General features: G+C 43.3%; 1 protein-coding gene across 1 annotated transcript in view; it reads right to left on the bottom strand.

The window, feature by feature from the left end:
• Positions 1 to 405: 405 nt before the first annotated feature.
• Positions 406 to 12,267, bottom strand: part of insyn1 (inhibitory synaptic factor 1) — a 100,055-nt gene continuing 88,193 nt past the window's right edge. The window contains exons 2-3 of the mRNA XM_083759168.1: positions 2,774 to 2,985; positions 406 to 1,305 (exon numbers count right to left, since the gene is read on the bottom strand). Of these exons, the coding sequence (XP_083615294.1) occupies positions 612 to 1,305; positions 2,774 to 2,985 (906 nt within the window). The 3' untranslated portion in view covers positions 406 to 611. The remainder of the gene's footprint in view (positions 1,306 to 2,773; positions 2,986 to 12,267) is intronic.

Raw genomic sequence — 12,267 nt, 5'->3', positions numbered from 1 at the left:
AAAAGCATTGTAAATAGCAGATCTACAAGCTCACAAGGCGATGTGACACATTGTGAATTGTAGAAAGATTAGCTATTTTTCACAGTATTTTAATAAAAATGAACAGTTATTTGGACATAAGAGGTTTCCACCAACAGCAACTATCATTTTTATATTTGTGTAGGAGGGGAAATAACCTCTTCACATTTAACCTTTTGACTTCTGAAAACGTTCAACTTCCTAGAACAAAAAACAAAACAAAAATAAAACAAACAAACAAAAAAGATTGCTTTAGTAATCTCAATAAGTGTTGCAAATGATTATACATAGGGAATCCATTCCGTTATTATTCATTTTTTTTTCATCATTTAACGTTAATAACGTTTTGGTCCACCAATCTCTGCTGTCGCTCTCACCAGCTTTGTTTCATCATTTCATCTTGTTTTCCCTGAGCCTTGGAATGACTTTAGGTAGTCGAATGATTTTTTCCCATATATCATTTATTTTTATTTAGTAATTAATTTATTTGTGTATTAATCTATGATCTATGTATTTTTTTTTATATTAAATAGTACACGGTCCTCTTGATGATGAGTCCTATGGTAGCGGTAAGGGTTTTTTCTCGTCCTCTCTCAGGGGTCCTTGGTTTTCTGTTTGGTTGGAATATAGGGCAGTACAGTTTGGGTGCTCTTGTCCGAGACAGTCTGAGTGCTGCTGTTCCGTAGCAGTTTTTTACGACAGCCAGGGTTCAGGAGACCCTTCCTGGGTAGCGTGTGGGCCCCCGTCGTCGTCCCCCCCCTCGCCACGGGGGACGGGACGTACGAAGGGTCCAGAAAGTTGCGATGGAGCGAATGCTCGGAGGAAGAGCGCTTGGGGGTGGAGCCAACCATGACCGGGCTGCGCGCGCCGTCACTGTCCGGCGTGCCGCCGCCGCCGCCACTCTTGTCCTCCTCCCCCGCCTCCCCCCCCCCTTCCTCTTCGCCCGGATCGTCCTCCTCCTCCTCCTCCTCGTCGTCGTCGCAGCACAGCGCGTGGTACAGGATCTTGTCGCTGAAGCGCACGCGCTCTCTGGTGCCGGAGGGGCGCGAGGTCCTGTGGCTGTGCGTGGAGCTGCTCGTGGCGTCCTCGCTGGACGAGTCCGGCGTGACGATGCGCGGCCCGTTGGGGACGGGCAGCCCGCCGTTCATCTGCGAGTAGACGGAGGAGGTGGCGGAGGCGGTGGTGGTGGCGGGGGGCGGGGTGGGGGTCTGCGTCTGGGTGGGGATGGTCCCGCGGCCACCCGGCTCTGGCCTGTTGCTGCAGGCCTCGCCTGGGTCCTCGCCGGGCCTGCGGGGCAGAGCGAGGTTTGTTAACCCATTCTGACCTGAGATCAGATTCTAAAAATGTCTATTACATCCTGACAGTTTCATTATTAACCCATTCTGACCTGAGATCAGATTCTAAAAGTGTCTTCGATTTTTCAAAAATAGCAGACCTACAAGCTCGTATCGCGCCACTCGGTGGCGCGATATGAGCTTGTAGATCTGCTATTTTTCAATAGCTAAAGCACGACATGATGCTAACACCAAAATGGGTTCCCGCACAGAATGGGTTAAGAGTCCACGAACACTAATACAATTACTCACAGTTGAAGATGGAACGCCATGATTTTTTCCACCCTAAAACATGATCATTAGTACCGTATTATTGATATATGTTTTCAAAAAAGTGTACAGTATTTGTTTAATACACAGCCGCCACACCCACCAGTTAATTAAGTATGCCTGGTGGTTTGCTGATGGGTGGTGATCCACCCGAACTGAAGCCGCACCCACAGCTGTTGTTGTATGATAAAGGGGGAGGGGTTAGGGGAGGGGATGATAGTGTGATGTCACTATATCACAGTTTTTTTCATTTGCACGTTTGACTGTCAAGGTTTCAGCCTCCAGGAAGAAACCCTAAATATAACGGGACAATGGGTCATTGCCAAGCTCGAAGTGCAGCTCTCCAATGTTGAAGCACTGGGCCCTAGTGGTAAGAGGTGAGACTGCAGGCGGACCCGTGGAGTTATGACTAGGAAACCCAGTGCAGCTGGGGTTTAACATTGAGCGCCCGTTTGCACTTCCGCATTTTGGGCTGCACCAAAAGGGTTAGCTAAAGATATTAGCAAAGGGTTTAGAGCATCTCATTGGGGACCAGGGCTTGGTAGCTGGGACACCATGTGAGTCGGGTGTGATTTTGCGATTATGCAACGTTTACCCTAAAGAAAATAAAAAATAAAACACGTCAACTGAAATCCTTTTTTCTGTCTCATTTAGTCAATGCAATGGCAAATGTGCAATGATAACAGCTAGCAAGTAGCTAGTCGCTAAAAAAGCTTAACCGGAGGTTTCAAAATCACATATCCCTTTAGGCATATTCAGTCAGTGATTTTACTTCATTCAAATATCACTTATTTTTTAGTTTTGTTGTGATAATCCTCCCTACTATAGAGTGACCATAAGGAGTTCCTCCCTGTCCCCAGTTAACCCCTGGGGGTCAAAAAACCTTTTTGGCTAGGTAGCCCATACACTGTATGGGCATACAGCATTCATCCAATCAGTATATGCCTTCCGGCAATCATGATCGAGCCGGGGGTGGGCCTCGGTGTGTGTGCTGTTGGTCTGTTGCACGTCCCCACTGTAATGTGTGCGTGCACATCTTGTTACCGGGGCGGACCGGGGGGTTTCCAAAATCACCCAAATCACTGAATGCTCCTTTTAGTAAAATAATTGGAGTACTTTTTCCAGCACTGCCAGCCGCTGCCTGCACTGACCTGCGGGGGGCGGAAGAGACACCGGAGGCCTCCAGGTAGCTGCAGAAGTCCCAGCTGCTGTCGGAGAGGACGTCGGCATTGAGGAAGTCCAGCCTGAAGGCCTCTCCCAGGCCCCGCTCGCTGCTGGACGTACTGCTGGCCGTGGCCACTGTCCACTCATCGTCCACGTCAAAGTCAAAGTCTGACGTCAGCTTGTCGATCTGACCCACCACCTATAACAACCCGGCGCCAGAGAGAGAGAGAGAGAGAGAGGAGAGAACACAGCTGTTTGAGAATGAGCACTGCATGGAAACTATGTCTGCTTTCCAACCGGGAGGCCTGCATGCATCAAACTGAATTTGCATACATCTTGTGACTGGCAGCTTTAGACTAATCAAAGTCGAAACAAAGTCAAAGTCTGACGTTATGGCTTGTTGTCGATCTGACCCACTGCCACCTGCCAGCAGCGTGAGAGAGAGAGAGAGAGAGAGAAAGAGAGAGAGTTATCAAATTCTGCCCGAACCCGACCCTGGGCCAGGCCAAAAATGTATGCTAGTAATTAGTCGGGCCGGGCCGAGCCTCAGGTTCTATATGAAAAAATGAATCTAACATTATGCTAATTAATCGGGCAGACTTTGATTGATTGATTGAATACTTTTTTGGCAGAAATACAACAGAGTACAGACAAACATTTCACGTGTTGAGAACTCATATAATTGTGTGGCACAAAAGTAGTGAAAATAGCCTATCCTACAGAGCTTGTGTGTGTGTGTGTGTGTGTGTGTGTGTGTGTGCATGTTACATTTCCTGAAATGTAACAGTTTTGGACATACACAAGGTTTCCACCGGCCGACAGCGACAACATACTCAGACCAGACAGAATTTGCAGCTAACATCTTATGATTCAGTGGTTCTCACAGTGGGGTCCGGGGACCCCCAGGGGTCCTTGAGGGAATCCCCAGCTAAATAATATATAGGAACCAAATTCACCCTCATGGGTCTGTAACTCAGATAGTGTACAAATGGAACCAAACGGACACTAACGGGTCCATTTGGATCCATTTGTACACTCTCAGAGTTACATTAACATCGATTTTACTATTTTTACAAATGTCGGGGCGTAGCCTAATGCATGTCAAACTGGGTGTCCTATATATTATTTTCAAATGGGGGTCCGTGGGCTAAGTGTCAATTTGGGGGTCCTTGCATGAACAAGTTTGAGAACCACTGTTAAGATTGGCTTTCAACCAATCAGGCACCAGTTGGTGAAGGGACCATATCAAATAATAAATAACAAAAGAAGTACCAAATGATTTGGCAAACACAAGTAAAATGTCAATATCTTTGTTTTCCTCCTGTATTTGACAGCTCACCTAAAACTATATGTGCTGTACTGGTTCTATGGACGGCACACATTGTGCTACTCCAAACCAGCCAAATTCATTTATTTGTGTCTGCCATATAGGCCCAGATTTCCATCAATCAATCAATGTGGGAACCCATCCTGTAGAAAAGATTTCGCTCCTATACTCTTATGCAAATGTTCAGTTTGTTCATCCTCCAGTGTTTACATTCAATCCAATACGTGTTTGGGGTTTTAGTGCTGACAGATCCGAGATTATTCATCGATAATACCCTAATGGTTTGGCCTCATTGTAGAAGAATAGAAGAATAGATCTATGCACACTGAGAACTAAAGGTACCAACCGGAACGAAACTAGACCACGGTTCTGTAAATAACTCTATACTTTGTCCGCTCGTATTTTCTCTACATCTATCTCACATCCTGCTATTTTTGGCGAATGTTCACCTATTTAGACATGGCGAACATTTGGATGGTAGCGTTTACATGATTAAAGGTGCCTCAAAGTCAAAGAACCATTATCGATGGTTCCTCAAATAACTTGGTTTGGAACTATGCTTCTCTAGAACCATATGAGGAACATGAAGAAGAACCATCTTACAATAAATGCACCACGTCTCTGTACATGTGTATGTACAATACGTACGTACGTATACGTCTGTAATCCAAGTAACTCGAGAACCGTTCGCCCCGCCGATTTCAAATTTGAGACACGCTTTCCACACCACCACAGGGATTGCCCGGCCTTCAGTCAGTCGGATACAAGGTTGTCCAGAACTGAAACAAAAGGCTCTGGTCAGGCTCTGCCAGTGGACCTAATGAGCTTAAGTCCCATCACCTGTAGAATTTCCAGCCTCTGCCTCAGCCAATTGATTGCCATGGCAACCCCGCACCTGCCATTTGATTACTTAACAAGTCCACTTTTCATAGTCAGTTTGCACTCTTCGGACACTGGGAGACAGACATATCTCCAAATATGGGCACAAAAGGGACACAGACAGACGGTTAAAACGGGTATTGCATACTAGGTTCCCAACTTGCATCGTTCCCAAGTAGGCCGACGGGCACAGGTCTTGTTCACTAAATACAAGAACCATTATTTGTCTGTGCATACACACAATGACAGGTCTCATGCTTTCACCTTCAGCATATGGAGAAAATAATAAGGTAAAAGCATTTCATTCAATTTTGCCGTCTGAAAATTAACCTCAATATTCCAGTCATCAGTGGCTGCAAAGTGTATAGAGTGCCTCATGAATAAAAAGCACTTATCTCAAAACACCACTGATTTGCTGACAGGACAGAAAATGTAAGCCCCCAATACTTGACATTTCTGCACCTTTAATCAGCTTGTTGCACTCACTGGAAAACACTGGAAAACAATCTAAAATGATACAGCCAGCGTTTGTGTATAAAAAGCTTGTAAATTATACATTTATTTAACCATTTTGAATTGCAACATAATTGCAACGAAATGCCAAAGGACATATACACACGCACACACTTACATTTGCATAATTGTGTTTGTAAGATATAGATTTTTTTTTTTTTGAAAAATGTTGCCTATATAATGACTTGCTCAAAATATATATTTGCGGCTCATTCTATAAACGATATGATCCCCTGTTACAAAATTGATGTTTTGGGGTCAATTAATAACATTCGCGGGACATGTTACATAGCGGGATTTCACTTCCTGACTTTCAGTTTCCGGTTGAAACGCCTTTCAAAATAAATGTGTTTTGCACACATTCATGAGATGGTGGTGTTGGCGGTACATTAGTTTGAATGGGTTAAAACTTAACTTTGGGCGGGAACCCCTTTTGGTGTTAGCATCATGTCATGCTTTAGCTATTGAACAATTAGCAGATCTACAAGCTCATATAGCGCGCTACGAGCTTGTAGGTCTGCTATTTTTTTGAAAAATCGAAGAACGAAGACATTCATAGAATCGTTCCCTGGTCAAAATGGGTTAAAACACATTCCATGGTACTAACGGTATAAAGCAGTTGCAGCCAGTACTGCCTCCCAGTAGGTATAGGCTAATTCAACTGGATAACTGTCTGAGCTCGATATAGGAGAGAAGGGTGCTCCCAATCTTTCTAGGTCACAGATGGGCCCGACGTGGCAGCAATGAGCAGTAATCTCTGCCTTTTCTTCCAGGAAGGGAACCGTGTGATGAGCCTATACGAGACTATGGGGTGAATGAATAGGTAAACAGATTGTCTTAGCGTAGGGGATGAATGAACACATCAGGAACTGAGTCATTAGTGAGGGACACACACTGTGTCTCACATGGAAAGAGCACAATTTGGTTTGCAGCCGCCTAAAAAGAGGAATCCAAGTAACTATGCACGCAGAGCAGCATTCTGACCTACCGCCATTCCGACTATGTGGCTTCCACGTGCGTTTAGGTTTGGGGACAGGTTTGGTAATGCGGTGAGTCGGAATGGCGATGCGTCGGAATATCGGGACTTCGGAATGCCGCTGTGTAACCTTCTTTCTTTCTGCACCACAATATTATATATATTATTATTTGAATTGTATTATTATTTTTTGTGCATAAAATTTGCATCAAAGTTTATATTTTTATTTTACATAATTTCCTCTGCAAATCATAGTAGTACAAAGTAGTAGTAAGGTTAATTGTAATCTCTTTTTTGCAAGTAGAAATATATCCGGGTCTTGCAAGGATATTAATATGGGAAAATTAGCTAAATGTGTGTCAAATCTGCAAGAAAAATGCTTACCACTAGCTTTCTTCACAGATGTTCATGAAGGTGTCTACAATAACATAATAATTTGTTCCAACCCAACTCCCTTGGGGAACTATGTGACAGCATGCTGAAAGATGGGGTACCATTATCAATCAATATAAGGCAACATTTTCCAAATTTCATTATACTTTAAGTAGCATGTGACGTGTCAAACCATTGCAAGCATTCTTTTTGCAGAAACAACACTCCTTTGCCTAAAAATGCCCATAGCCGTCGTCACAAAATAATGTGAGGTCAGCACATTTGGGCACATTAGGGCAAGTGGCTGTGGCCGAATTTAGCCCAAGGAGTATTTCCGTGCAAAACTAATGCTTGGAATGGATTCAGCATCATGAATCCATTCATGATGCTGAATGCTACTTAAAGCATAATGACATTTTGGGAATTTTGCCTTGGTTGTTAATGGTACCCCAACTCTCAGCAACTGTCACAAAGTTTCCCACGGGAGTTGGATTGGAACAAATTTATAGCACCTTTATGAACACATTTGTGAAGAAATCTAGTGGTAAGTATTTTTTTTTTGCAGATTTGCCACACATTTCGCAAATTTTCTCTGTAGAAAACACTATTACAAGTAAAAGTCCTATTCAAAACTTGTACTTGGCATTTTACAAAGCTTGAACATTTTGAAAAAAAATAGCTAGCACATTGCATTTTCGAATATGATGTGATGCAACATATTTTTGAATAGCCTAACCCTAAGTATAAGATTGTGCTTACAGCAAGTGGTGTATGTACTGTATATGGATATGTTTTGTATAAATAATCTTCAAATTAAATACTAAAGCTGACAATTTGCCTCTAGTCGAGTAGAAGTATAATGTATAGGAAAAATGAAATTACTTACTCAAAGTAACTCAAAGTAAAAGTACCTCACAACCATAATTGCAGTTACAGTACTTAATAATGTTACAGTACATGTGAGAAAAACTGGTCGAGGAGCGCCCTGTCTCGGCCGAGTCTCAGCACTTTTTTGAGGGGCGCGCCCCTCCAATGTCCAGCTTTGAAGGTGTGTGTGAACACAAACATTGTATTCCATTGATAATGAATGGCCAGTTTTGAATGTTTGTCCCAACACAAACATTAAATGCCATTGAAAATGAATGGGCATTTGTCAGTGTTTGTGTAAACACAAACATTATGTAGACACAAACATTGAAGACAAAAGTGAGGACGCAAATTGTGATTGGCCGGAATGAGATGATGTATGATGATATGGTGATAAAAGTGTGCCCCTCACTTCACACGGGTGTGATTTTTTTTATTTGAATGCATGTAAAGGTTTTGACATACAGTAAGAGGAAGGTGGTATGAAAGTGTTTGGTTTTGTACAGTATAGTATTCTCTTTTGGGGGTCCATGGCACAAAATATAGCCTGATTTCAGATGGGCAATGTGCCAATGTGGGGGTCCTTGACATGAATAAATGTGAGAACCCCTGGTATAGTGCAATAGTCACACAGGCAGTGGACGCAGCATTCCTCTTCCCTTGGGGCTGTTGTCAAACAAGTCCCAGGGGCACACTTAATCATGCCGCAAATTACCCCCAGGGCCGCAAAAATCTGTGTTGCTTGCAAGCTTTCAATTTAGCGGGGTGTTAAGTCTGATGATGTAAATAAGCACAGTCACAGCGAGTTAAATTTGAATGTGCTGCCACTATTTAAAGAGACTCAGCTGCCTCCGCTGGCTGCCAGTGGACAGTAAGAGAAATGAATACAGAGAGGGAGAGATAAGGAGGGCGAGGGAGAAGGATTGTCCTTTCCATCCTGATATTCACATCATTTGGTTCTAAAACTTGTGTGAAGAGAAGATTTGTGTGGATCTGCTACTTTTGTGTGATGCTGTGGTATGATCAAGTAGGGCATTCATTTACAAAAAATCACACCTGTGTGAACTGAGTGGTGCAACTCCCCCCCCCCCCCCCCCCCCCCCCCCCCTCCTCCCTCTCTCTCTCTCTCTCTCTCTCTCTCTCATTAGCAGGCAACAGTGCAGCACTATCACTCGCTCTGTTTCTGGCACAACAGCGCCCCTACTGGTGCTAATAGTCATACTGGTGCTCATTAACCAACACATAGGCATATAGGCACATAGGTGAAAACATAGACACATGGACACATAGGTGAACACGGAGGACATTGCTGTTCCTTGGAGTGGTTGCACCACTCAAAAACAACCACAAATGCAGAGTCAAGAGGCTTCTGCCCGACAGGAACAAATACAGTTTTACGTAAGATGAGCTGAGGTGTGTGTATAGCACTGTATGATAACAAAAAATATATACTCTGACGGGCTGCCAATGCCATGCAGGGCGGATTGTGAAGCAATGCCCTGGACCCCGTGGGAGGGATTTGATTTGGGATCTTGTCACCCTTTTTTCATCCATCGTGAGTTTGCAGGTGTGACTTCAGACTTCACCGCTGCTGTGAAACTCAGCATGGGGTTCAATCAGTATCAGCTGAGTAATTAGTTTGTTGTAGCTAAATAATGACGTCAGTGTCCCACATGTTGTCTAATAAGCCCCGCATCAGTTAGCCAGTGTAGATTACATGTAGTTTACCATGTATGCTGTTCAGTTAGGCAGCCGGCCCAGAATTGACAGGGTACATGACTTATTCATGGACTTATACCCAGATTGTGTACAGATCAGCAAGGGACTTAAACGATACTGGATGAACGATCGGGCTAGGTGTAGATCATATATTTTATTGTCGAACCTAATCCTATCCCATACCCTGTTGTGCATTATGGCGGTAAAAGGAGAACGCCTCGGCCTTGATTCACTGAATCCAGATAGTTATCACACTGTGATACGTTGATTACCATTCACCAAGATGTCAAATATAGATGCAACCAGGACTGCCTACATTCAAAACTGACTGGAGCAAGTGTTGTCTTTGCCAAGAGAATAATATTAACTATTGTTTCCCAGGTACATATATATACGAACACCCGTATATACCCCCTTGGGGAAGAAGGAAAAGTGAATGCGGGCTACGATAAATTTGTACTGTAGGCCTATACTATGCACTTGCATGGTAATAACATTATTTAATATTGTAACGTGCCTTATAGGCTATCTGATCTGAAGATGAGAAATGTTCGTTCCTTTTATTTACTGTCTGCAAAGACGGAGAACATGTATTGTTTACTAAAGCAACGTGTGGTGTTGTGAAGCTAACTGTAGCATATTTATATAACATCTGTATGGTATGAGCTTGTATGATAATCACATTGATGTAGTATTGTGTGGATGAATATGATGATGATGATGATGATGAGATTTTAGTTTCAGTCATAGTCTCTTGAACAGTTTTCATTTAGTTTTAGTCACATTTTAGTAACCTGGAATGTCTGGATTTAGAACAGCTCACAGCTGCAATCTTGGCTCAGGGAGGAGGACGCCCCTGCCATACACAGTCCATGGCATTGTGGGTAATAACATCATATATGTGTTTGTAAATCCAAACATTCCAGGTAACTAAAATGTGACTAAAACGAAATGAAAACTATTCAAGAGACTATGACTAAATATATGCTGTCAAAATCAACACTGCAGTAAAACTGTTTGAATGAGTTGTATACGGTACATATTTACACATGGTTACTGAGAGGGTATGAAATGTGTGGGAATGGCAGTAGATGTATACTATCCATCCATCCATCTTCAACCCATTGTCCGTACTCCGTAGTCGGGCTGCGGGGGCAACAGCTCCACCAGATGTATACTACACAAATAAAAACTGCTTTTATGCTAATAATTGCATATTTCTGACATTTAGATGCCAGCTGCATGTCCATGGTGGTGTGTCCTCCGGTGGCAGCTCTACCAGATGGTGAACCAGGTCCTCGGTGTGAGCTGGATGCAAACAGTGAGCCAAAAATCCTCTTTCTTTTCCAGTCTCTTGGTGACTCTGAGGCTCTCTATTGTACAGATCTGCCAAGCATGCAGCATGGTATTGGAGCTCCTGTGCAATAACATCTCCACCACTGAGTCTCGCAAGAAGTTTTCCGTAATTTAAAGTTTGGGCACATTAATTAACTATCTTAATGAGATTCATTAAGCTTCTCTAGTGAGTTCAGAGGATGCGGCTTCTTCACATTATGAAACACGCTTTGCTTTTAATGCTGGTTCTGCTCAGCTTGGTCGAGGCATTCCACTGGCACTCTGTGCTTTTTGTTTTGTGATTCTCACTCTTATCTCTCCAGTTTCATGTTGTTGAACATAATGCGACAATTCTCGTGATATTGCGCCTTGTTCCTCCTCAGATTTTCTTCAATGCCAGCATCAAGTCTGCATGGATCCAGTTCAATAGGCATCTCATTCTTTGCGTGAAAGAGGGGGATATTAGTTGCAATCATATAGTGTAGCCATCATGTTGATGATGTTGTTGTGATTGTCGTGCATGTGGTGATCGAGAGCTCTACTCTTCTTCTCTTGGCAAAAACAACATGCTCCAGTCACTCTTGAATTTAGGCGGTCCTGGATCTATATTTGCCATCGTGGTGAATGGTAATCAAGGTATCACAGTATGATCATTATCTGTATTCAGTTGTGTATAGCCCCCAATTACCCTTGGCTCGGCTCTCCCACGCTGGCATACCCTGTCAATTCAGGCGTGGCTGTCTAACTATAAACATCATACATGGTAAACCGTAAACTACATGTAATCTACACTAACTACTGTAACTGATGTGGGGCTTATTAGACAACATTTGGGACACTGAAATCATTATTTATAGCTACACCAAACTAATTACTCCACTGATACTGAACCCATGCTGAGTTTCACAGCAGCGGTGCCACCACCTGGCTGACAACCGCTCTGTTGAGCTACTACATCCCCCCCCCACACACACGCACACACACACACGCACGCACACACACACACACACACACACACACACACACACACACACACACACACACAGGCACACATGCACACGCACACACACACACACACACACACACACACACACACACACACACACACACACACACACACACACTAAACCAGCTCTAACAATACTAATTAAGAGACTACCATCGATTTTTCCCGACATACATACGTCAGACATAACACAGTTTTAGCAGAATATTAGGGTTCAGGGACTGATATATGGTACAAGGAAGCCAGTGAGTAAGTCCATGGGTCCAAATTTGGATTCTACATAGTGAAAAACTTATGATTTGACACCAAGATCATTCAAATAGGACAAGTCTATGGGATTTTATTGTGAAATGCAATATTACTGTATATTCAATGGCGGCCATCTTGAAAAATGGCCGCCATCTTGAAACGTTATTTGGCCAGATGATTTTATCAAAAGAGCAATCCCTAAGGAGTATGTGTGCCAATGTTGGTGCTTGTACCAGCA

The sequence above is a fragment of the Protomyctophum parallelum genome, assembly GCF_964188405.1.
Source record: "Protomyctophum parallelum genome assembly, chromosome: 2".
Taxonomy (NCBI): domain Eukaryota; kingdom Metazoa; phylum Chordata; class Actinopteri; order Myctophiformes; family Myctophidae; genus Protomyctophum; species Protomyctophum parallelum.
The sequence above is the reverse complement of the archived record's forward strand: the minus strand, read 5'-3'. Positions and strand labels throughout refer to the sequence as shown.